Source organism: Anopheles ziemanni, chromosome 2, assembly GCF_943734765.1.
Source record: "Anopheles ziemanni chromosome 2, idAnoZiCoDA_A2_x.2, whole genome shotgun sequence".
NCBI classification, from domain to species: Eukaryota; Metazoa; Arthropoda; class Insecta; order Diptera; family Culicidae; genus Anopheles; species Anopheles ziemanni.
This window is the reverse complement of record NC_080705.1, coordinates 88155445-88180493: the sequence shown is the minus strand read 5'-3', so window position 1 is coordinate 88180493 and position 25049 is coordinate 88155445. Positions and strand designations below refer to the sequence as shown.

Sequence of the window (25049 nt, the reverse complement as noted above, 5' to 3'; positions counted from 1 at the left end):
TACTAACCTCATAGCCATCGATCTTCACCTGCTCGTATAGGATCTTTTCAACACTTTCCAAAACACACACGTGTTTGGATACGGGCTGTGAACTTTTGCCCCGAAAGGTTAATCTCCGTTTGTTGACAATTCAACATTGTTCCTTTTAAGAACCAGACACTCTAGTCGACCACTGTTTACCGGGAAAGTGTATATAATTGCATTACTTCTTCCGCCAACGTTTATTTTCGTTGTGAAATGCGTGGTTCCTTCTGTTAGCAGAGAAGAAAGTGTTCTTCCTTGTTTCTTTTTGGGTAATGCAATTAGATTTCTTTGAACCACGTGCATATGCCGTCCATGTTGAGACGTTTAAGTTTTGTTTTGCCGTGATTTGTTGACTGTCCGTCTCAAGTGCAACCAAAGCGACCTAGAGCTGTTTTTTTAATGGAGTTGGAGGAAGTTTTTTGGGAAATGGTACTGCTTCCTGCAAAACAATACCAGCTCGGTCATAGGTTGTGAACTCTGCCGAACCCAACCCCCTCGGGTTCCTCTCGCTTATGCGTGCTAATGCTTTCGCTACTTTTCGAGCCTATGCTTCTGGTATCCCAATCCTGTTTCTTGATATATCCTATTTTTCTGCCTTCTTTTCCATTCCCTCTGGCCTGTCCCCTGTCCGTGCAGGAGGTAGTCACCCCAAGGGCGCGCTGAACGCGGAAGCCCTCAGACAGATGTCCGTAACGGTAAGTGACGGATGCGTAAGCTTAACGCGCAATATGTCTCACACTCCGTATCACTCGGTTCGATTCACCCGGCGGATGACTTTAGGCCGACGAGATCCTAGCACACGAGGCAGCCGCAGCCAGCTACAGTGCGTCGGGCGATCGCCGACTGTCCGATACGGACGAGTCCTACCTCAGCGACTACATCCAGCGGCACAAGGTTCCGCTGCCGGATCTTTCCGACACTACCACCGGTTCGGGGTCGGGCGCAGAAGACGACGATCTGCAGTCGCTCAAGTCGAACGCGACCGACGGGACGTGGGAAGAGAATTGGCTGTTTCGCAAGCGCCAGCTGAAAACGACCGAGTCGTCGATCGCCATGCTCGTGCCATCGCCAACGGAGGAGGTGAAGGCGCTGATCGGTGACAAGAATGCGGACGAGATCAGCGATCTCTCCGAGGCGGGCTCGGACTGCGAAGGGTACGAGTCGGATAGCAACGTGGCCCCGGAGGTCATCAAGAGTGAGGCGAGTCCACTGACGGCTGGATCGAGCAGCAAGGACGAGACGAGCGAGGGTTTGTCGTCCTCGTCGAAGCCACAGGACTCGCTGGAGGAGGAAAACTTCCCGGCCGATAGTCTCGTGTCGATCAGTTCGCTACCGGCCAACGAGGAGGCGCTGTCGGAGGCTAAAAATAGTCAACTGTTGGGGGAACAGGACCGATCCGCCGGAACCATACTCGAGGATCTGATCAGTATTGGGCCGGTGGTGGAAAAGGTGGAAACCACCAATCCCACATTGACCAATCCGTTCTTGAACGATCCATTCGAAGTGAACAACGGCGTCATTACGGATGACGTGAAGTTACTTCAACGCACCGAAGCTAGTGACAATCGGTGAGTAGCACTCAAGTCGATCTCACTCACATACACATTTACACACGAACAAAAACAATAGCGTCCTTTCCTGTCCGCAATGTAGCTTAAACCTGCAAATGCTTGCGTTTCAGTCCTTCGTCCTATGATAAATGTATGCACACGAACACTTGATCTATACTTTCACGCACTAGTAGGCTTTGGTTATCGCAAACAATACTAATTCCCTTCTCGCTTCTTTTTCAGGAGTTCCGAACCCAGCACCAACGGTCACGGAGACCGCAAAGAAATCCCAATAGATCGAGGTAAGTCATCCCGGTCGCCGCAAGTCCTACAGTTTACCATAACCCTTCGAACGACTGGCGATGCCAGGGCGACAACCCTAGCTCCGTGTAGTAACCCATAGAAGCTCAGAATAACATTGGCCATCGGGTGGGCTGCCACTGCTCACCGTCCATAGTTTGCCCTACCCTTCGAATGCACTAACCCTCTTAACCCTCACACGCCCCCTCCCTTTCCGCACACCTTTGGTATGGGAGCGTACACTATACTAACCGTAGCCTGTCTCACACCGGAATCCTCTCCCTTAACCATGTTTTCTTCAGCCGCCAACCACCAACAACAAGCTCAACAACACCATACGCATTCGAATATTTATCCATCAAATCCCGTAGCAGACAGTGTAGTAGAAACCGTAGCGACCGGACGGCCAGTGGGCCTCCCGTCGAGTAGTGTAGAAAACGGTAGTGGTGCTAGAGAAACTAATCTTACTAATAATGCCCTCGCTGGAGAGAACACTAACCAATCTGAGCGTTTGAAAACGGAAGTGCCACCACTGTTGCTGCTGGATTCTCTGTCACCGCCGGGGTCTCCGGTGCAGCAGGTCCTATCACCCCATCCGATCATGATGACGATCACCGATGTTTTCGATCGGATGGCAAGCAGTTCACCGTTGGGTGCCATTTCGGAGGAGCTTCCACCGCCGATGCTGATGGATCCGGAAGATTCCGATCCACCGTTCGGGGTTACACCGATGGAGGAATCGTTCGATCAAAACAGTTCCCCGCTGACTACGATTTCGGAGGAGCTTTCAGCGACGGTTCAGTTGGAGGACGGTGAAAAGGGCAAGTTGTCCGAAGAGGTCCTCCCGGTTGATGAAGCTGGCCCGACTGAAAAGTGTGTAGCGAAACAAGAAGAAGCTAATCAGCAACCGGATGCGTCGATATCAGAGGTCCAGGCAAAGATCGAAGATGTTATCTCAACCGATCCTTACCTTGATGATCAAGCCAAAGACATTATACCTTTCGCAAAACAATCTAATGACGATCAGGAGCCAATTGAACCGAGCTCGGTGATGGATGCAACAACTGGGGATGTTGTCTTAACCGATGATTCCCTTGAGCAATTGGTAGAGGAGCCTGTATCTACCCAAACACATTCAGAAGGAGATCCGGTATCGGTTGAACAAGGCTCGATGGAGGTTCTAGCGACTAAAGATGTCGAAAAAGAAACAGTTACTGGTTCTATTATCGAAGAACTATCTACCCCTGAAGTGGACCAACTGGTTGATGAAGCTGCCCTGGCTGAAAGGTCTGTGTCTTCCCCTGTGCGTGTGGAAGAAAACCAGCCACCGATCGATCCAACTTCTGTGGAACCTTCGCAGAACGTGTCAGTGGAAGATAACACCCTAAATGAGCAACCACAACAAAAGATTGTGTCTTCTTTGGTGCTTTCTGAAGATTTCCAGGAACCACTGGATTCCATCTCAGCTGAAGTTTTAAACTCTGGTAATGCTTCCATTGTCAATGTTTCCTTGGACGGGATATCAGAGTCTGCTGAAGAGCTGATTGAACCGATTCAGGCAACACCCGACGCTGTCCTTTCCCCAATGGATAGTATCCAGGATGATAGTGAGTATAGGACGGTATCCGAGGCGACCAACAACAGTCTCATGCTAGTCGAGTCCTTCGAGGAGCTCGGCCCGTTTAGTATGTCCGATATGCCGCACGATTCAAACAGCCTCCAACGATGCGACGAGGAGTTTAGTTCCATTGTAGAACAGAGCGAGTCCGATAATGCAGAAGAACAGGAACAGCGTCCCATCGTGACGGCACAATCATCGCCCGATTTGCTGCAGATACGGGAGACACCCCCGGCAGCGGTTTACGTGCGTGATCAGGAGCAGCGAGAGTTTTCCGAGCAACTAAAAACTCTTAACGCACCCAACGTCGTCGAAACACCGAACCGTAATCCGTTTCAGGACGAGGAGGGAGATACAGATAAACCATCACAAATCACACTCCACGCTGATCTGGTAACGTTCGACAACAATATACCGAGTCCGGAACGTAATCCTGGAATTGTGGCCGTAACGGAACAGATGCGGGCGTACTGTGAGGAACTTAAAGGCATTCTCAATCGACCATCAGCCGAGGAGGGGCTGGATGTAAAGCCAGTTGAGGAGGAATTGGATCAATGGGAAATGGTAGAACCACCGGAAGCGCTGGAAGCACTCGACGCCTTCGGAGAAGAGTTGCAACGGGCCTTGGAAGATCCTACGGTGTCGGAAGTAAGTCCATGCAAAGATCATCCAATCCGCGAATATCCTTTACTGGAACTTGAAGAACCCTTTCCGAGCCCCATTGAGATAGGAAGCCTAAGAATGGCCGAGTACAGTGAGAGTTTGAAGAATATTGAGTACGTTGAGGAAGCCCTCGCCATGGACGAGCAAGTGCAGATCATTTCCGATACTTCCGTAGAGATGGAGGAACGATCATCGGAGGCTTTCACGGTGTCTTCGCCGGAACCATCCCATCACAGCGTGACAGTACACTGTACACCTTCCATCGAGGATCCTCCCTCGCAGATGGAAGTTCCCTCGAGTGCCGATGAAGCGACTGAGTCCTTCCCCCTGCCATCAACTAGCACCGAGGAGACGATGCTGGCGTCGATCGAGTCCCGTTCGGAGTCGAAGATCGACGACACCAGCATGCCATTTAGCGACAGCGACCTTCCATCCCTCTCATCGCCACACACCACCACCACCACCATCGTGACCGCCTCGACCACAACCACCATTAACAATTGCATGTCAACTAACATCACGGATCAAGTATCGACACCTATTTGCATTAGCACCAGCACCATCGACATTGACACTAACCCCTCGAATAACACCCGTTTTGTGAGCGAACTGTCGCTCGACGTCCCACTGTCGTTGGCGGACGCACCACCGCAAACCTCGATCGTCGCTGACTCTTCGATCATTCCAGCACAAAAGACAGCGGAACAGCAGCCGACAGTGGAAAGCAATGGGCATCATACGGAAGCCGTGCCGGCGGACGGTGGTATGGACGAACAGAATCAACCGTCCCTTGACGAAGCGGACACGTTGATACCGGGTAAGATTTTCGCGACGCAAGGTGCTTCGATTTGATAGACTTAATTGTTTTAACCTGTTTTTCTCTCTCAAGGATCCATTGCAGAACGGGAACATCTGAAGTGGCGTAATGCCAAGCCGATCGCCAACAATCCGTACTCCCCGGACGCTCTGCAGCGCAGGCTCTCGGAGAAGAGCCGTCCCTCCAGTATGATCGAGATCGAGCGATTGGTCAAAAAGGATGCCGCGCCAAACGGTTCCGCCGTTGTGCTGTTGGACGATGAGGATTCTCCGAAGGAACCGGTTGACTCCGGAACGGAGAACGATCGTTCGCTGCAGTCGGTGATGGGTGGAGCTCTGTCGGAGAAGAAAAAGTAGGTTTTTTTTAATCGCTGTGTGCTTGAGTTCTTTAGTTCGTTCTTTACCCACCTTTTTGTTTGTAGGATCGGTCGGGAATATTATATCAACGATCCGGAGCGTCTCCGAGCGGGTGGAGGTGTGTTGAAGCAAACCCTCGGAGTGGAACAGAAGCAGCCGCAGCAGCTATCGCACAGTACCGACGACGAGAAAGTGAGTCATCAAACCTATTATCATCTACCGACCGATTCCTACATCATGGACAGGTTCTTAAATAACGCGTCGGCCACCGGATCGTCCTCGAGCCGCTCCCCGGTAGCTCGTTCGCCGTCCGTGCGCTCCAACCGAAGCCTCCCGCAGCACGACGCTGGCACACACCAGGGCCACGGCATCAATCCGCGCCCCTCGTCCGTCGATCTGGGCTACCAGACGAAAACACCGTCCGCCGCTGGCAGTGACACGGCCGCGGCGGTCGACATACCGGCACACATTATCGCCCAGTTTGAGCAGGAAACGCTGCACAACGACTACAAGCGGGACAGCTTCCGGGCACGGCACGCCACCACGCGCCACTTTGTCCTGAATCCCATCTTTGACGAGCAAACGTCTTCGCCCGGTCCCGATGCGTCCTCCTCGCGGCGGGGGACCGGGGCCGAACGAAACCTTACCGCTCCCCGTAAGCCAGCACCGTCGTCGTCGGACAGCAGCGTGCCGACGCAGGTGCTGGCGGGGCCCGTGGTCGAAACGGTATTCACCGACCTCTGCACGCTACGGCGCAGTGCGAGCGTGAAAAACCGAATCGAACAGTTTTCCACCTTTCCCGCGATCCGCCGGGCGGATAGTCAGCGGTCGACGTTGAGTAAATGAGCGAAACTTTCGGCGAGACGCAGCAGGCCACGAGAGGAAGCAATTGTGCAATGGCTACTAAGCAGTTCTATTCAGTGCCAACAAAACCAAAACTCACATTCGTTGTTGTTTTCGCAGGATGATAGTGGTCGTTTATCATCCTCCGGATGAAACTTTTAATAAGATTGTTTTTAAGACATTGATTTTATCTTTAAGCAAATGTTACATTCTATTTTAACTCATACGGGAGTACGTGGATAGTTTTAAGCCATATTCAAAGAGACCGCAGTAGGCCGATAGTAAAACAACAGACACGCATGTGACCCGAATCATTCCGTACAGCAAATACACGAAAGCAAACATTTCCATAACATTTGGTCCATCTCCAGCCACCGAATAAGCAGCAAAATCATAATGGGTGTGTTAACCTCAAAGGAACCGTTTCTGAGTGGAATTGGAATGCGTTGTCCCTCGTGCCATTGTTCATTTCGTTTGTTTCGTTTGTGCCTGATGTTGGGGAGGTTCGTGCTAGGCGTGCCTGGCGCGCGTTTGGCAGATGCCCGTCGAGTGTTGTGTCTTGGTGTGGAGTTTCTTCTTGCAGACACTGACAACAGAACACGTGACACAGAACACATAACTCAGACGCTCAGGGAACACACAAACCGTCGCCACAAGAAACACGATCGAAGCGGAGCGAATTGCGCACATCCGTTGGCGACACCGTTGTTGTCCCAATGGAGGGCGCGTGGGGAGGGTAAGTTTTCGTTCCGTTGTCCTTGTCCAATGTCCTCTCGCACATCCTCGTTGATCCGGTGGTGTTGTAACATTTTTATTCATATATGTCGCACACACCTAACGACAGCTTAAGCATTAACTTTGGCCCTCATGCAACCCCATAAACTGTTGTTGGTGATTGTTGAAATATACTCCAACCTTTTCCATCCGTATGCATTTAGAATGTGGTTGGGACAGGAGGGTACATTACTCGTAGAAGGAATCGTAGTGTTAGTTAAGCGACATAAGGATTCATTCATTTCATCGACGGGCTACAAGTTAACCACAGGGAACACATGGTACAAAACACCGTAACACCGACACTAATGACGGGCATCACCAAGCAGCATCATTCCAACCTCAGCAACAGCCATCCAACAACATCACAAACGAACCCTGCCTGCGCCAAGTTGTCCGCCGTTCGGTGGTCGGGGGAGCCGGGAGTAAGAACTAACCAATCCAAGCTCAACTAAGAAAAGGCGGAAAAACGCGTATCAAGGAATCGGCAACGGAAGGAAATGGCAAGATGAAAAGTGGCAACATTCGAATCGAAAAAAGTGAGCAGATTCCTCGATACGGTTTTCAGGTGTGGAAGGAACCTGCAGCTACCCATAACGAAGGCATATAGACACATTTTTAACTCCTCCGTAGTGGACGTGGAGGTGGAATTCCATTAACGGCGTAATTAATACTCTCTATGCGATGGTGAACAAATGCTACCTTACTAATGAACGACCAAGCTCCATTATTGTGTACTAATTAATTAATCGTTAAATAGTATAAAAAAGTTGAAAGGTTGTCAACCATTAACAATTTCCCACCTTTTTTACAGTCACTGCTTCTCGCCCGCAACGTGGATGATGGTGAATCAAACCAGCTGAAGTTGGCACCCGGTTCCGGAACCTCTCTGTCTCGTTCGAGTAGCTTCGGTAAACCACGTGATCCCGGTGCGGAGAACGTCTTTGCCGCCCGCCCAGTACAGGTCACATCGGACGATCCCATCCTGAAGAAGGGGGGCACCAAGGTGAACCACCTCAGTACGGCGGCTCGTGAAGCTTTCCTCGTACCCGTCGAGCCGGAACCGCACGGATCGCTGATCAGCTCGTCGTCCGAGGTGAGCATCAACTCGCCAACCTCGTCCTCGGGAGCTCGCCCGGAACTGGACAGCTTGACCTACAGCGAAGACTCGGACGTGACGCGCATCTACGATCTGACGACCGGTGAAGCGAAGGTGTTCCGTTCCGGGGTGCCCGCGCAATCCGAAACCATCCTACAGATCCTACCTCAGCTACCGAGTCCGGTGCATCGTGCGTCAGCATGCCCTAGCCCCGCTCAAGCGCCCTCTCTGACGGCCAAACCTTCGAGCCCGATCGGTGGTCAGGACGAACGAGGCTTCCTACGGCCGGCGCAGTTCGCGGTCAAACCTCTCTCCCCGGAAACGATCAAGTTCTTCGCACCGAAGCGAAAACTCAGCTTCACCGGAAGCAGCTCGAATTTGGCCACCGGTGAGGGGACCAAGACCCCTGCCACTAGCAGCCCCGGGCACACGATGCACTCGTCGCTGCACATCGATTTCCCGGCGACACGTGCGACGAACGGAAGCGAGTTTTCCATCATCGAAAGGGACGTGATCGACGTGCTGCCATCGGTCAAGGAGCTGGCCAAGTGCTACAGTGGAAGCTGCAGTGAGGTATCCACGATGCCACCGAAACCACTCTACAAACCACGGGTAGGTGACCGGGGGGATATATATATCCGGTGGATGTTTTAACTACGCGGATATTTATTCCTAGCTTTTCTAGAGTAGAACTTAGTTCCTTAGGTAAAACTTTTTGCGGTTGGTGGACATCAGTGGGAGTTAGTCTGTCAGCAAGGGTGTTCTATCAAGGATATCCAAACTGGAACCTTAGCTCCACCCCGCTTTTTTTCCTCCAGCAAGTGAATCTTTCGTTACCCTTTTCTCACCTCTTGTATTTCTTTTTTATTTCCCCTAAAATCGCAAAACACACACGTCGGATTGTGTGTCTTTGATTTGACTTTTTGTTTATGATGATGGTGATGCTATATGATGGCATATAAAAGGTCAAGCTTAGAAAGGTAATGTACCAGTATATGGCGCTGAAAAGCCACGCTCTCTAACCATCATGTTCGCTCGCTATCGTTCACGCAATCGTTCTTTCTCTCCTCCTGTAGTGCATGTTTTGTGTGTGTGTGAATGTGGCATTTAGAACATTTATGTTTCAATCTACACAAATTTAAAATAACACACAACCGATCATGAGCAGTGAACAATTATAAACATTTATTGAAAGCTAAAAAGATGTTTTGCATTGGTAAAGATGTACCGTAGGAGAACATGTGTAATGTAACCTCAAATACATAACACTGAATGAATGTGTAATTTTTTGTGACTCATTTTCTTACCATGTTTTAAATAAAATAAAATTTAAAACACACACCTACAATACATGCACCCAAACAGGCAGACGTACTACTACAAATACACAGATCAAACCGTGTGTCCCGTGAATTAACCACGTAACTTACAACCCACAGGAACTAACAATGTCCTTCCCGCATCATCCATTTGGGAACTATACTTCCCGTTCGCCACGTGTAGTGTGACATTGCATGATGTGTTTTGGAATCATTCGATTTGTGATCTTCATTTGAATGCATGATGAAATTCGACGACGGTACTAATCGGATCATTGTTTCGTGCCTAGGACTTCCTACGCCAGTCTTCGGATGTGTTGAACGAGGACGGTAGCTCCGGTGCGATGCCGGACGCGGGCACGAAAGGACAGCGGCAGTACAGCAGCACCAGCAGCATCGCGGTGCGGGACGAGATTCGGGAAATTCGAAAGATCAACCTGGAAGCGTACCGGCAGCAGTCGACGTTCTACCCGATGGCGCCTGGCCACAGCATCACGGCCCGCAGCCTTTCCAAGCAGATCCGTGAGCATAAGTACGTCGTCGATCGGACGGGCTCGGGCGGGGCGTACTTTAGGCAGTAGAAGTAGCTGGTAGAATAGGACGCTTAAACTAGTTTAGAACTTAGTGTGATAATGGTTTTGTGTGTGTGTGTGTTTTAGATGTAATCCGTGCCGGCGGCCATACGGTTGGCCGCGATAGATTGGCGCATGGCATGCGGATCCGGGCTTAACGGACTCAATGAGCTATGATGATGATGTTCTTTCTTTCCATTTTGCCCCCCTTTTTTGCAAACAGGACCAACGTTACCGATGACCACAAGGTGGGCCAGCACGAGGAACTGCCCGGTAGCAATGGTGGAAATGGTGGTGGTGGTGGTGAAGGTGATGGTGTTGGTAGTGGAATCGATGGTGGCCATGCGTCTCCGGAGCGTCCTAGCAGTCCCGTGTTTTTGCCGGGTCATCTGAAGACCAGTATAGAGTTTTTCGAAAGCCTCAGGAACAAACCGTAAACCCGGAGGGAAAAAAAAGTGATCGGAAGAAACAAAAAGTGAGGAGAGCTGCCGTCTCTGCCAGCTTCCCCTTTCCCCTGCCAAGGGAATATCTCTTCAGTCGTTGTGCCATTCAAATGTCGTCGCAAAAAAAAAATCGGTAATCCACTCTGGAACCAGACAACCCCGGGGGAGTCAGTGCGATATCATTTAGTCATGTTCGAAACCAAATTCGCACCGCCACCGGTTGTCTCGTCTTTAAGGTTTGGTAAAGGGAAGAGGCAAAAGCACCGGCCCACGGGGCGACGACATCATAATGCAAAAAAAAACCCAGTAAATTTCATATTCCTCCCGGTGATCAAACCCGAAGCAGAAACCTCCCTAGCGTAACGGTAGGATTAGGAAGGCAGACAAGGAGAGTTAATTTATTATCTGCCACGTTTTCAATACCTTCGTTTGGATATTGTTTCATCTCCACGGTGCACCTTTTTATTTTATTTTATTTTACTTTTTCCTTTTTCCTTTTTGTTTTATTTTTCCTTTTTGGTTTGTATATCAGCGTTTTGCCTTTCTATTGTTTTGCATTTATGGTTTGCCTTCTACTTTCTTTCCTATCTTTTTTTCTCTATAAGAGCTTTGTAGAAGCAATTAGTTTTCGTTCAGAATTAGTTCCTTCTCATCTTGAACAGTTAAGATGACGAAAATGGATTTGATGGAAAATAAAGCATTGAAAAATAAAAACTTACTCTCTAACCGATTTCGTTCCGAAACAAAACATCCGAAATTGCGATTAAAGTAAATCCGAGAGTTTATTAAAAAATTGATTGATCAGTTAAGTCAGAAGGTAAGTGGGTCCTGGAATACTCGCTCCATACTAGTGACGATTTAATACTGAACAGATATTACTGATACTTTTCATCTACCCATCTGCCCGGTGCGAAGGAACCATGCGCCTAGTGTGTGTGTGGTGATTGAAGGGCAGGAGACATTTAGTCACGATTGCGGTTCACTCGTTGCATGAAGCAGGCACGGAAGGAATTCAGTCGTACATCGATTTCACCTTCTTCGAGCTAAAAGTAGAACATTCGCACCGATCAATATTCTGCTACTTACTTATGCCGCCGTGCCAGCGGTGGCATTTTGCGTACCTCATCAAATTTGTAAATTTCCTGATAGCAGGAAGGGGACATACACTCCCGCACGCATCTGGTCCTCTCGATGCCATCGAGCGTCGCACAGCGGTAACTTTGTTCGCAGGCCGACTCGTACTCCCGGAATTTCAGTTCCTACACGTTGGCGAAGAAATCGATCGTTGTTAATTGCAGTTGGAGTGCTTTAGATCCCAATCGAATCGATCGGTTTACTTACATTTTTGCTACTTTCTTTAAAATCATATTCCGGAAACTGGAACACTACTTTATCGGCGAACGCATTGGCGAAAAGGATAACTACGAGGAAATACCGATCGACGGAGGCAGTTTGTTTCATTTTGGCGCTATGATTTTCTACAGCAAATTCACCAGTCGGTTCAATTAAAATTACTCTTCTGTGAGAGATTTGTTTACCGTCAACTATTTCTGTGTTTCTTGTGGGCCGGGAAAAATGAAAAACAGAATAAAATTGGCACATGCGTACTAGCGGAAAGGATCATACGAATCTCAAGAAGGACTTCTTTGATCTCTATTTCAAATCCCTATTCTGTTACCGTAGTTTAGTTTTATACTTCTTGTAATTTTCTTGCATCTGAACATTCTCAAAAGCTTCTTTAATTAGTTATATAATATAATTTATTTAAGTAATTCTTGCAACAGAATCGAATTCATTCAAATTTCCGGTTTCTACCACCAATTTGTGCTGTTTTCAACCATTAGGCACCTGAATGTCAAACTGAATGTAGTGATGGCTTTGCGTAGAGGAGTCGTATCGAAACTCATGATTCATGAAATCATTTCTAAACTGTTCTCAACCTCAATGATCTCAATGCATTGCAATTGCATACTTTTGAACATTTTGTGCAGCAGTATGAATTACAGTTTCGGAATGTAAAGAGAAATTTAAGTAGAAGAGCTCACTGTGTGCTGTGAGTTCTTGCTCCGAGCGCCCAACTCTGGTTTGGTACCGGGTGTGAAAACCAAAACAACAAATTGTATAACCATCCGTGTGTGGTGCGGCAGAAGAATTGTTGATGGTCGCTAAAAATGTTCCATCACCGGCATATTAAAGGTATTCAAGTGCAATAAGACACCATTGTGGTTCTTTCGTTGGCTAATATGTTTCCCTCCTCAGGAGTTGCCTCTTTGGCACGCAGCTTCAGCCGCATCGCGCTTCAGGAACGAACAGCAAATGCCTCTTTGCCGATCGTGCAGTTGAAACGAGCATCCGAGGCAAAAGTATCGAGTGTTAACGAGCGGTTAGAACTGCTTCGTTTACAGTCGATGTATTTGAGCCCAACGTGGGCAGGAAACGTGGAAATAGGCATTCGAAGAAATCCCTTAATACCGCTGAAGGAAATCATAGACATTCCGCTGGTGTCGAGAATCATCGAATGTCCCTTGCAACGACCGACAGGTGATGGGCCAATCGGAGATAGCCTCAAGATAGTCCCCACACTTGATCTACCCACCGGCATTGTGTCGCAGGATGATAACGGAAAACAGGCCGCACGTTTGATCGTGATTCGGAGGCGCAAAATGCGCAAACACAAACTGCGGAAGCTGCGCAAGAGGATGAAGTTCGAGTGGCTTAAGGCACGTTTCTGGAGAATCTTTTATGTAGGCGTGAAACAGTAAACTTTTTCTACCGTCGTTTTTCTTCATGTAGATTCGTCAACGGCGGGAATTGAAAAAGGAGAAACTGTTCCAGGCAGAACTGTTGAATCAAATCAAGGAGGCAGAGAAGTTTTCCGCTGAGGCGTACGTGGCCAGTAAACTGAGACAGGCAACCGATGAACCTACTCCACGCTTCTGGAAAGGCAAACGATTGCCCCAGTTTATCATTAAGCAAAAGTTGGGGATTGAATAGTGTGTTATTGTAGTGCAATCAATAAAGTATTTGATTTGACCGGATATGACCACATTTGGATTTCCATCGGTTCAAAAAGAGAGGAAACTGTGGATACTGGATGAAGCAATTGCTTTATTTAGGAGCACGCTTCCTTCATCAACAATTTTATATGGATGAATATGAAAATATTCAAAAAATCTATATTTTTTAGCTGTGCCTACAGCTATCCAACCCCAGCGATATAAACGATCGGTATCCACTGTCAAATGGAGAAAAAACTGGTTCTCGAGCAACGTAAACAAAACCAACGCAGATGTCGAGCGCGCGCTTTCGTCAGCTTCTGCTACGAACACGTGCTCCGTTGTATTTCACCAAGTTACACAAATTTCGTAATTGTAATCTCATCAAAGTATCCTACCACTCGTCTGTAAGAGTAACCATGGCAGCGCAGCTTCTTCCCGGCCCGTCGGGTGAGTTGATCGTGAAAAACGCAAAGTACGTTAGCGTGCACGAATCAGCGATCGAGAAGCTAGCGGACCGGGTGATCCTTGGTATCAAGGAGAAGGAAATCAATGTGGAAAACTTTTCGCAACACGAGCACCATCCCGCCGCAAAGGACCCGAATGCGGTGAATTGGATATTTCTCATCGACACGCTTAACTTTTGCTTCTGGACGCCGGGCCACGATGCGACCAAGTGGAAGGTGGAAGGCCAAACGGGCTACTTTGCCCTGTGTGCCGCCATCAATCGGGCCATGCGCGAAGGTATCGACATGACCAACCCGTCCTTCTACGTGTCCATCACGCTGGAGCAGATGGAAAAAATCCTACGCTCCGATGAACCGGACACGAAGGCACCGCTGCTCGAGGAAAGAGTTCGCTGCCTGCACGAGGTCGGTCGGGTGCTGCTCGATCGTTACGATGGACTGTTTGAAAATTGTGTCCGTGCGTGCAACGGTTCCGCCGTGAGGCTGCTCCAGCGTGTAGTGGACGAATTCCCGTGTTTCCGGGATGACGCCATCCTAAAGCACGGTGAAAACAATAGCATCGAAACCCCGGTTACGTTCTACAAACGCGCACAGATCCTGGTGGGCGACCTGTGGTCCTGTTTCCGCGGAGAAGGACTCGGAAAGTTCGACGATATCGATGCCATCACTATGTTTGCCGACTATCGCGTCCCGCAGGTGCTCGTACACTTCGGCACCTTATCGTACAGCGAGCAGCTTATGGCACTGTTGAAAGAGGACAAGCTGCTGGAGAACGGATGTCGTGAGGAGCTGGAAATACGGGGCGCCTCCATCCATATCGTCGAGCGGCTGAAGGTGGTCACGCGGGAGAAACTTATCGCAAACCATCCGGACATAAAACCGAGCTGTGTTAACGCTATCCTTCTGGATCACTTCCTGTGGGATTATCGTAGGAAACATGCGGCGGAATTGGAGTACATCCCGTTCCATAAAACCGTCAGCGTGTATTACTGAAAACTAATGACTGCATGAAAATATTCATCTTTTAGTTTTCGACCATTAACACCACTATCTATCTCATCAGTGTAATTTTGTGTCGTCTCGAAATCAATAAAATGTGTAACCCATTTTATAACATCACAAACAATTTAAACTTGTTCCATTATTCATCTCCACTCTTTCATCGTTTGTTGAAAGAAATCAAAATGACCGGTGGAAAGTCAACTCAACGCACTAATATCAGTTTCTTTCGTAGCAAATGGAAAAAGGAAACCAGAATACATCGCTTCGCTTGGAATGTTCCTATCATCATCAGCATCATCATAATTATTTGTTTGCAAAACAGTTCCATTATCAATCTTTACTACCTTTCCATCTGATTTGCTATCTTTATGTGCATATCATAGTTCTTTTCCATCGTATGCCTAAAATTCTTTTCGGAACTACGCTTTATTTACACGAAGTTTAACAGAGGACATCAACGGAAACAGGGAAATCGGCCATTTCCATGCCCAAGTATGAACTAGTTGATTATTGTTTCCTTCCATACCAGCAGCGGAACAGTTTAATCCAGTTTAACAATAGTTATATACGCATTTTGGAATAGACGATCTCTTCTTTCGGGAAATGCCTTACAGAGTACAGTTTAATAGAACCTCCCGTTACCGGGACTCGGGGCGGGACTATCTTCCGGCATGGCGCGGGATGTTTAGACTTTAGAGCTTACAATATACGTTGACCATGCGATCACGGTCTTTTTGACACTCTTTGCGTGTTCGTTTTTATACGTCCATCATATTAGTTACCTTTCTCTACTACGGGCAAAACGGACCTTGTCTGCGGAGAGGAGAGGGGCAGCGAGAGAGAGAGGACAGGGGCACATGATGTTAATTTTCCTAATTGCCTTGTAGCGATGTTTATGCTGGTGTTATTTGGCTTCCGAGACCTGGGCAGCAGACAGACCGATAAATGAACGAAATCAATGAGTCCGTAGGGAAGGAAAGGACGTAACAGAATAATTTACGCATTTCGTGACGGGAACCAGGGCGTCATCCGAATGGTACACTGACGGTTCAAAGGAAAGCATTACCAACGAGACCCACGAACAGTCTTTCAGACTTCAACACGACGACGACGACAACGACGACGAAAAGGACGACGGTTGGTGAATGTGATTGTGACACGAGATAATACTATAATTGTGTTTGGACCACGGGGAGGGGGGTTGTGTTCTTTTTTAAGTAGCGACCCTGAACGACGGAACGGATACGGATGAGGGTGGTATTGTTCCGTTCTTCACCAAACCAGCCAACGTGGGAAGATGTACACAACATTTTTTTTTAGCAGTTTCGTCCATCAAGGTCTTTATACTACAATGTATCCAAACTCGCCCAGTGCACTTCTCGAATCGTAGTACTCGTTGACTTTATAAACACTTATCGACATAAAGTTAATATTACACTGAATCGAATAGAATTCGTGCTTCGATTATCGTACCTTCTACATTACGCAATAATCAATAAAAAATCAGCAATAAAATAATCAACAGTTTACAAACAGACCAACCAACGCAAGGATGTGCGTGCGAAATTTGTTTAACTTCTTCCCCTTTGGACCGTAGAAAGGACCGGAGGGGAGAATGATATAAAAGAAAATAGAAACAAACAGGAAAACAAATAGTCTACGGAACGTGTGGGAATCGAGAACGCAAGGTGTTGTTGAACGGAATCCCAACTAGCGACAGAATTGTGCCACAACTAGAAGAATTTTATGTGTAGGAAAGGATACGAGAATTTTGTGCGAGAAAAAACATAACAAATACAGTAGGGATGGGGGGGAAGCTGACCCGAGCGCTTTCTCTATGCATAACGCACCCTGATTTTTGGGGACGTTATCGAATCGGGAGGGAACAAAACTAGTAGTTTGGTCGAATGGAGCAACATTCTGAACGGCGCACGTATGGTGTGTAGCGGTGATGCAATGCAGCTTGATTTGTTATCGCTGGTGTTTGCTCCCCGATTACTCAAGGGTTATCCCGCCCTAAACTTTCGTCTCGATCATGTCGATGTTAAGTTTATAGTACACGTAGGGGAAGTACTCCGATTGTCCAAAACCGAGCCCAGGAATATCAACGTTCTGGAGGATGACATAAGAAAAGTGCATTAGCACATGCTTCAGAGCGGGACAGAGTGTAAACGAAGCTGAATACTTACATCCGCATTGCCACCGGCCGATGAGCCCGAACCATCCAGATGTCCGTACAGCTGCTGGAGCACATCCCGGAGACGCTTTGTGCTCTTCTTGTTCGGATGGATAAGAATGGCTTGGAAATTGACCGGCAGACCGTATCTACGGAAGTAGGTAGAACATGATTACTTTACCTCAAGAAAGAAAGACAATTGCACAAGAACCAAAAATGTACCTCAGCACCGATTCGACGAAAACGCGCAGTGCCTTCACGTGTATCCAGGCACAGAAGGTCTCGCTGAAGTTCACCTTCAGCCATCGGACCAGCGGACCCTGCGGTAAACGAAACACACAAGGTGATGGTAATTCAACCTCAATTGTCACGGTCCCGTTTACTTACGAATTGCTTCTTCTTGTCCGTGACCAGCTTGGTGATTTCGTTCTTGCCGGCAGCCAGCTCCTCCTCGTTGTACACGAACTCACGCACGACGAACTTGCGCTCGCGAGCGTGCAACTTGAACTCGTCCACCACCTTCTTGAACAGGGTCACGTTCACCAGCGCATAGTCGCTGTCCTGCATGATCAGCTGCGACGAGCGGGGCACAATCATGTCGGTGATCTTTTCATAGTGTGCATTCCAGTCGTTGATGTTGGCCCTACGGAAGTCGCAAAATCGTTTTCGTTAAGACAAATAAAAGTAAATCTATCTCGTCCACCAGATTGGGGACTACCATCGTGTGCATACTTCGGTACGATTACGAGCAGCGTGGTCAAGTACTCCGAGTCCAGGATGAAGTGTTCCTTCTTCACCAAGTCCGCTAAGTTGCGGGTCAGCAAACTGCCACTACAAGAAAGAAAAACAGGGTAAAGATCCCAACAGTCACCGGTTTCCCCACCCTGAACTTACGTTTGCTTCTTCTCCAGATTCTGCAGGTTACCCTTCAGATTGTTGTACGCGGCAGACTTCGTCTTCAGATCGGCATCGATTTGTCCGACCTGCTTGGAGATGATGTCCGCAATGTTGCGCAGCGACTGTTTCGTCGGGTACTTGGCCAGATCCCACTGGAACCGGGTGATGTACGAGGTAAGGTCATCTATTACACAATGGAGCGAAAGAAGACAAAGAAAGGCAGATCAGTAACGATAGTTCTTGTGGCACATTTCATCACCAACAGCCGTGTCTCAGTGCTTTGAAAGAAAGAAAAACAAAACATGAAAGTTATTGACGGAAGAAAAAATTGGCAAAATAAAATCAAAAGTTTAATTTCACGGACACAAACTGAAAAAGGAATATTTATTACGCGTGCTGTTCAATAGGTATATGCATCAACCACGATTTGCATCGAAATTGTTCATTCTACGAAATGTACAAAAACAGCAAAGCGGGACATAATTTAAAGGCAGGAACACTCAAATCTTCAAAGCAATGGGACAAGTTTGGCTAAAACGGGAAGTTCCTTCGTACGTAACACGTAAACTTGTATCATTCGAACGCATATTCATTGACTAGCTTGAATAGAGTAGAAGCTTGCCTTGACGCAACCATCGAAAATGTAATGTAATCAAATCGTTCAATTGTGTTCAACTTTCAATAGCTACACTAAAAAACAGAAAACAACTTCTCGGATACCAACGGAAACGCACAGACAGTTGAAACTAAAACAAAATGCTGGTTTGTTTCAAATACATAAAACAAATTATCGAACTTAACAGGTCGAAGCAAAGGAAAGGTATAGGGGGGTTGGAGATAAGTAGAAAATAAAAGTCTTTATAACATGAATAAAAATTTGCTAATTGTTTTAAAGTTTAAATTAAACGCTATAAGAAGCGTAAGAAAGGTAACAACAACCGACTGGACCAATGTGAAACTACTTCGTTCACTTGCAAGGAAAACATAAATCAGGTAAATTAAGTGGAAGAAAATATGGATTAGCGAGGATAATGAGAAGGGGATGTTGTTGTTTTTGTGGAGAGAATATTGTTTGTTCGTTTTGGGGTGGAATTAATAGGTTTAAGTATCGTTCCATTTTTTCGTGAATGCGCAAGGACAAAACACACACACAAACACGGGATTATTGCTGCATAATGTCGATCCTGTAACGAGCAAGGACTGGAAAATTTAAAAAGAAGAGAAAACAGATGCGATAAAGAGATTAAAAGTGTTTAACGACACATATCGACAACAAACAAGAAGGAACGGGGGCATTATTCAAGCATAATAAAAAACGGCCAAGCACATAGAAGAAAGGGTGGAATGGAACTCCTTTTTGGTGCAGTCCATAGAGAGTTTTGTAAGGAATCGGAAGCAGAAACGGGAGGTGCACGAGCAACGGTCAACGGCATGTGGTTTTCGTTGGGCTAAAAAGAACAGAACAAAAGTAAGTAAAGGCGTATGCAAAGTAAAGAACAACCATTTCAACAGTAGCAATAATAAAAGTGTGTTTGCAAGTGTCGTGAGTGGTGACTTTTGGCATGGTGGCAGTAGTAAGGACCAGGTAGGCCTGACCTGGATTGATGACCGCCGCCAAAGGAGCCCGCGATTGATGCCCTTTGTTTGCCACCGTCGTCGACTGCTTTCGAAGGTGAAGACCGTTACGGGCCAGCGCAGTGGATGAAGCCGGTGGCCCTCCTCCAGGATGGGAAGGAGGGTGCGGGCAAGCAACGGGATCCAGTACGGCCGCCCCTCCGTACACATCCGACTCATCGTCGTCCGGATCGGGACTGGATGGACGACGATTGTGTCGGGAGTTGCCGAGAGCTCGACCGCCGCCGCAGCAGCTACTGGTGCCGACGAGACTGTGGCCCGAACCGTGGCCACTTCCGCCACCGAACAGATGGCTCGACGAGCGACTCCTGTTGGCAGCCGCCATCCGCCGGCGGATGGCGTAGGATGGGAAGCAAGTGGGAGTTTGGAATGTTCGAGATTTACATATTTGCAAAAGAACACACTTCCTTTCATTCAAAAAAGACGATCTGTTTTTTTTTTCGTCAAACACATAAAACAAACACCGTGTTTTTGAGCAGACTGCTACAAGGTGTAGCGCTTGTAACGAAGCTCTTATGAAACATTCAATGGTACAACTATTTAAACAATGAACATTTTCTCATATATTCACATCATCCACACCAAAATGTAGATATTCAGGATTGTAATAGAACATTTACAAGATAAACACAGAGGGACAGAGATTGACACGTATACCATCAAAGGACCAATGATGATCGTGGAGGTGTTTTAGGATGGAAATGAGATCGACAGGAACTTCATACAATAAGTGACCATACACGGATACGATACGAGGATAATATTCAAAGAACTATGTACCGTAACATGGTGTTCAAATCAGCGAAATGTAATAAATTAATCTTTTCCCAATTTAGTCTATAATATTAAACGTGGCCTGTACTGATAAAGGCATTGCATCATACGAAACAATATTACAACCGGCACATATGATGAACAAAGATACATGACAAGGGATCAAACTCAGAAAGATAATCTAAAAGAGCATCATAACTCTTTTAAAACATACACGAAAGTAAGCTAAAAAAAACTCATAAACATGTACCAGTAGTATTATCGTTTTGTATCGCACTTTTTATGGAGAGACCGAATTTTTGTTTCTAACTCACAACTGCATAAGTTTAAGGGAGGTGTAGAATAGAATTAAATTACAGGTATCATCGCTAGTCTACCGTTGCAAGAGGCCAATTGATGTTCTATGTATCTAGTTTAATTTTTAGTTTTACATTTGAACGAATCAGATTATGAACATGGCACAAACTTTTTGAAAACAACACACATGGTACAGCGTGAAGCGTGAAAAACATCCACAGCGACAAAGAGGGACACGCAACAACGGGACACCATCGGGAGGCGTTGTACGGGTACGCCCACCGGAAATGAGTGTGTGTGTGTCGGTACCTGGATTTGTGCGAGTGTTTGCGCCTATGAAACCATCGCCACTCGAATCCAGATTCCGGTCCCTGATCCATCTCCGGTGCGCTATATCCTTCGCTTTCCGGTGCGCCGCAGGACAAGCCCGTATCGTCGGTTGCCTGTAGGAACTGGTGGCTTCCTCTGCTAGCCTTCCGACTATGACTGCCGCTAGCCGGACTGGCCGGTGGTTTAGGAGATTTTCTGTGCTTTGATTTATGCTTTTTCCCACCTTTACCCTCATCCCACCAGCCGTCGGGGTCGGGATGAGGGGATGCGGGTTGTGAAGTGTCGTCAAAAAATTGACAAATCACCGTCGGTGGTGAGCACGGTGTTGTCGGGGTGGTCGAAGTCGGACAGCTGCATACCACCGGTCCATGTTGATTTTCTCCCGAGCAGGCGGACGAGGATGAGTTTGTTAGGCTGCCGTAGCGCGAGGAACTTGTCGTTGGACCGCCTTCCTGGCTCTGTCCGGAAGAATATTGTCGCTGATAGCTGACGAACGCGGGACGACTACTCGCCGATATATCGTCCGGAATAGATAACTGTCGCTTACCGTCCTCAAACGGTGCCTCCAGAGGTGGCTCCGCGTGTGTAGTGGGCGCGGATTGCTCATCCGATCCCTCCGAGCCTTCGTAATGAGCCCAAAACCATTTGGATGTATATATTGCGTATAAAGTGTGTGCGGGAAGTGTTTGGTATTTTTAATGGGATGTCTTTAAGATGGATTTAGGTAACAAGGGTCCAGGAACGGTGAAGAACGTGGTGGGTTCGATAACAGAAAAGTTACATAACATCACCCAAACCAAAATTTAGAATTGATGCAAAATGACGATCGCTAAACTGATCGTCAATTCTTTGCAATGTGGTAAAAACAAAATCGATTTATGACATAAGAAAAACGGTGTCCCAAGAAACTTTACCATGCATTGTTCGTTAGTACCTTCTTCGAACAGCCCCATTTAAAATATGATTCACAATTTTTCGAGCAATGAAATTCGAACGAAAGCATAAAAGCATAGCAACTACCTTACAAAGAAAAAAAAGAGTTTAGAACGACAATTGATCCGATGATTGACTTCCACTTTTTGCGCATTGCAATGCGGCTACTCTACTTCCTGGTCAGATTCGCGTCGTTAGGAATACTATAAACTACAAACTGCAGTATCTTAGATAAATCCGTACCCCAAAATGTACGTTTCTCCCCCGCGTGATTCAAATTACTCACTGTTGTTGGCCAGCAAGTTCTCGTACAGCTTATCACGCTGATCTTCCAGCACGTCCCCGAGGTAGGCGGAAATCTTACGGGTCGTCTGCTCAACGTAAGCATCCAGCTTGCCCAGATCGTCCGACAAACCGACCAGTTGATCGAGCGTTCCAACCTAAAAGCACATAAAATGTAGTTGATTGGAAACCGCTCGATGTGGCCCGCGGTTACCCTCCCTCCATCGAACCTTCAGATCCGGAATGTGAAACTTAAAGTTTTCACACAGGTTGTTCTGCTTGCTGGTCACATTGTTCATCGTTTCCCAGGTTTGTTGCATCGTTTTGTCACCCGGTGCTGATATCAACCAGTACTCCGCCATTGTGGATACTCAATTGCAGTTAACTGTGGGGCTACGGAAGGAAAGTAAAGAGTTATTAGGGAAAGTTTTCTACTATAAATGATAAATAATGTATCCACTTGTCCGCATGCATCGCGGACGCCTTGTTCTGCGATGGATTGCCTGCGCTTGCTTTGTTTTTAAGTCGATGAACGAAAATCGATATTAATCAAATAATACCCTTCACTTGTCAGGACATTGGTCAAGTAGTCCTTCAGGATTTGGACGCGCTTCCCCGCGGGCTTATGCAATGCCTTTCTGCGCCTTCGATTAGCGTTTGCTTTGGTGCACGGGACCTACACACCGTCCAAGCGAGATGGGACACCACGGTGCCAGGGACGGATCGAGCGAGACAGCGAGCGCACGGAACGAAAAAATGGTCAGCTGTTTTGAACTGATAAGTCACATGACATCTTACTTTTTCGCGTACAATTGCATCCGCTGGAATGCACACAGGACGAAACATTCCAGCGTAGAATGCAGGCTGTGATGCAGTTGGGAAATAGTTTGTGCAAGCCTTCGACGACAGCAATTCCCTGGTTTAATTTTGCATCCCCTAAAGAAGATCGGGCTTTCCCTGCACCGAGTGTCAACCATTATTGATTTTCTTGTTTCATGTACGGTTTTCACAGTCACAGCGTATTTTCGATAGCTAACCGAGGAGTTATTTCTCTCCCATCGATGGTGTTTTCATCAACAACGATTCTATTTTTCACTGCACAGTTTGGAGGCTTACTTTTTGGCCGGGAAAAATCCTCCTGCCGCCCGTGAAACCGAAGAAGATCGCTGCGGAACATTCGGGCTACTTACCACTTGCAAACACAAACGTTTATCCGCGCAGTGCACTTTTTGCTGGTACAGCCGACAACAGTCCGGAAGGCAGCAAAAGACGCCTAGTGACCGACGGAAAACGGTGGTCAACGATAGCAAAAATCCGAAAAACACGGACACGGGATACGCAATCCTCCGATTCGGGCAGCAGCTCGCAAAACCAGCAGATCTACAAATATTCACGTGATTACTTTTCACCCCTTCCGCCTACCTCAGGTAACCGTTGGTGTAGTGTTGACAGAATCTGGATTCAAAGATTCGATCCCTAGACGGATTCTAAAGATTCGAATCCCATTTGACGGATTCGAAAGATTTGAATCCCATCTGACAGATTCTAAAGATTTGGATCCCGGACGGATTCTAAAGCTTTGATTCGATTTTGGATAAATACGAACCTTGATTGTACAATTGTTAAAGTAACAAATAATATGAAAAATTGGTAAATTTGGTTAGCACGCATGATATGACGGATTGGGATTCGGATTCGAAGATCCGGATCTTAGAATGGATTTAAATCGAAAGATTCGAATCTCTGTAGGGATTCAGTTACCCCATCACTATACCCCACCGACGTTTGACAGCAGAGTTGTAATTTTCAGTAGAAAAAATATTTACCTTTTAGCCAAGCTTGGTTGAACAAAGCTTCATGGAAGCATGAATTAAAAGTAGAAATATTGGTTAAAATTGCAAATTTGGTTTTAACTTTGCAATATTTACGCCCTTTTTACAATGTACCACTTTATTATAGGTTCGGCTGTGCCCTCATCTCGAAAAACATAAATAGATTTACCAAATGCAAACACAGGGTGACACGAAATGATTTTCAAATATTCTTAAATTTAAATTTATGCCGTTACTAAATTATGAGATTTAACATCCTAGGAAAATTTAAAAAAAACGATAAAGCTCACAAATACCCTTGAAATTACAAAAGGGGTATTAGCGATGTATTTCTGGTGGTATAAGATTCTATTTAGATTACAGAACGCATTACGTTTCCACCTATCTACAGAACATATGATATATGTGATATCACGTGTCCACCTACTTTATCAAAATAATTAATTGTAACAAATATATGGAAGGTGAAGAAAAAACTTCAATCCAAAGTTCCTATATAAAAACATATTCTTAAGACTTCCGTAATTATGAGCCTTCGCTAATGACCTCTAATTAGTTTCCATTGGCAGGCATGCTTGGCATAATTAAGCACCGAACATCAGCAAATCATCAATAAAAAAAAAAAAATACGGAAGATTCAGCATTTGTGACCCAGAAATGCGAAAACAAAAAGTTATGTTGACCCATGCCACTATTGCATTAATCCTCCTGCATTTGGTCGTCACGTTTAAACCATCAAAGTTATCTGATAAAAAACTACACCCATAAATATAGAAAATGTCATTATGCAATACTTGCACCGATGAAAAGCCGTTTAGACGGTGGCCAATAAACAGTCCTAAGAGCCTGCTAACAAAATTTGGGTCATCAAAATACCGCACACTTCAATTGGCTTTGCGCGGGTCGATGTTCTTTGCGACGTCTTGCTGGGCATTTTATGGTCTTGAGTACCAGAGTCAACAGTTGGACACGATTGATAAAACCGGCACCTATCTTACTGGGTTAGATTATGCGTTCAAACCGTTCTAGTCGCATTATAAAACGAAGCCC

The 25049-nt window shown here is 46.7% G+C and overlaps 5 protein-coding genes across 5 annotated transcripts in view; 3 read left to right on the top strand and 2 right to left on the bottom strand.

The window, feature by feature from the left end:
* The window catches only part of LOC131282403 (uncharacterized), a 34559-nt gene extending 23728 nt beyond the window's left edge, over positions 1 to 10831 (top strand). The window contains exons 8-18 of the mRNA XM_058311858.1: positions 664 to 719; positions 805 to 1592; positions 1818 to 1876; positions 2399 to 2712; positions 3433 to 4972; positions 5045 to 5324; positions 5394 to 5520; positions 7760 to 8656; positions 9010 to 9024; positions 9654 to 9895; positions 10159 to 10831. Of these exons, the coding sequence (XP_058167841.1) occupies positions 664 to 719; positions 805 to 1592; positions 1818 to 1876; positions 2399 to 2712; positions 3433 to 4972; positions 5045 to 5324; positions 5394 to 5520; positions 7760 to 8656; positions 9010 to 9024; positions 9654 to 9895; positions 10159 to 10372 (4532 nt within the window). The 3' untranslated portion in view covers positions 10373 to 10831. The remainder of the gene's footprint in view (positions 1 to 663; positions 720 to 804; positions 1593 to 1817; positions 1877 to 2398; positions 2713 to 3432; positions 4973 to 5044; positions 5325 to 5393; positions 5521 to 7759; positions 8657 to 9009; positions 9025 to 9653; positions 9896 to 10158) is intronic.
* Positions 10832 to 11340: 509 nt separating this feature from the next.
* LOC131294680 (uncharacterized) lies at positions 11341 to 11839 on the bottom strand. The gene is made up of 3 exons (XM_058322724.1): positions 11720 to 11839; positions 11500 to 11637; positions 11341 to 11421 (listed from the first exon to the last, which is right to left on the bottom strand). The coding sequence occupies exons 1-3, from the start codon at positions 11837 to 11839 to the stop codon at positions 11341 to 11343; spliced, it is 339 nt and encodes a 112-aa protein (XP_058178707.1).
* Positions 11840 to 12468: 629 nt separating this feature from the next.
* LOC131281534 (small ribosomal subunit protein mS38-like) lies at positions 12469 to 13414 on the top strand. Its single transcript, XM_058310872.1, has 3 exons — positions 12469 to 12574; positions 12638 to 13098; positions 13172 to 13414. The coding sequence occupies exons 1-3, from the start codon at positions 12550 to 12552 to the stop codon at positions 13370 to 13372; spliced, it is 687 nt and encodes a 228-aa protein (XP_058166855.1). The 5' UTR covers positions 12469 to 12549; the 3' UTR covers positions 13373 to 13414.
* Positions 13415 to 13696: 282 nt separating this feature from the next.
* LOC131290223 (queuosine 5'-phosphate N-glycosylase/hydrolase) lies at positions 13697 to 14957 on the top strand. Its single transcript, XM_058319484.1, has one exon. It carries the CDS (start codon positions 13794 to 13796, stop codon positions 14832 to 14834), a length of 1041 nt encoding a protein of 346 aa, XP_058175467.1. The 5' UTR covers positions 13697 to 13793; the 3' UTR covers positions 14835 to 14957.
* Positions 14958 to 15157: 200 nt separating this feature from the next.
* On the bottom strand, positions 15158 to 23575 carry LOC131282378 (V-type proton ATPase subunit C). The gene is made up of 9 exons (XM_058311819.1): positions 23358 to 23575; positions 22398 to 22560; positions 22172 to 22325; positions 17914 to 18100; positions 17752 to 17850; positions 17407 to 17662; positions 17242 to 17339; positions 17033 to 17168; positions 15158 to 16955 (listed from the first exon to the last, which is right to left on the bottom strand). Exons 2-9 carry the CDS (start codon positions 22527 to 22529, stop codon positions 16860 to 16862), a joined length of 1158 nt encoding a protein of 385 aa, XP_058167802.1. The 5' UTR covers positions 22530 to 22560; positions 23358 to 23575; the 3' UTR covers positions 15158 to 16859.
* Between the last annotated feature and the right edge of the window lie 1474 nt (positions 23576 to 25049).

What these genes read in the sequence shown, in the direction of transcription:
- LOC131281534 (XM_058310872.1), top strand. Translation starts at nt 12,550, where the DNA reads ATGTTCCATCACCGGCATATTAAAG. An exon ending in CCATCACCGGCATATTAAAG is followed by an intron (nt 12,575 to 12,637) that starts GTATTCAAGTGC and finishes TTCCCTCCTCAG; the next exon opens with GAGTTGCCTCTTTGGCACGC. An exon ending in TGAAGTTCGAGTGGCTTAAG is followed by an intron (nt 13,099 to 13,171) that starts GCACGTTTCTGG and finishes TTCTTCATGTAG; the next exon opens with ATTCGTCAACGGCGGGAATT.
- LOC131294680 (XM_058322724.1), bottom strand. Translation starts at nt 11,839, where the DNA reads ATGAAACAAACTGCCTCCGTCGATCGGTATTTCCTCGTAGTTATCCTT. An exon ending in TTAAAGAAAGTAGCAAAAAT is followed by an intron (nt 11,638 to 11,719) that starts GTAAGTAAACCG and finishes GCCAACGTGTAG; the next exon opens with GAACTGAAATTCCGGGAGTA. An exon ending in AAATTTACAAATTTGATGAG is followed by an intron (nt 11,422 to 11,499) that starts GTACGCAAAATG and finishes TTCTACTTTTAG; the next exon opens with CTCGAAGAAGGTGAAATCGA.
- LOC131282378 (XM_058311819.1), bottom strand. Translation starts at nt 22,529, where the DNA reads ATGGCGGAGTACTGGTTGATATCAGCACCGGGTGACAAAACGATGCAA. An exon ending in CTGCTCGTAATCGTACCGAA is followed by an intron (nt 17,663 to 17,751) that starts GTATGCACACGA and finishes CGACTTCCGTAG; the next exon opens with GGCCAACATCAACGACTGGA. An exon ending in CGGACAAGAAGAAGCAATTC is followed by an intron (nt 17,340 to 17,406) that starts GTAAGTAAACGG and finishes CGTTTACCGCAG; the next exon opens with GGTCCGCTGGTCCGATGGCT.
- LOC131290223 (XM_058319484.1), top strand. Translation starts at nt 13,794, where the DNA reads ATGGCAGCGCAGCTTCTTCCCGGCCCGTCGGGTGAGTTGATCGTGAAA.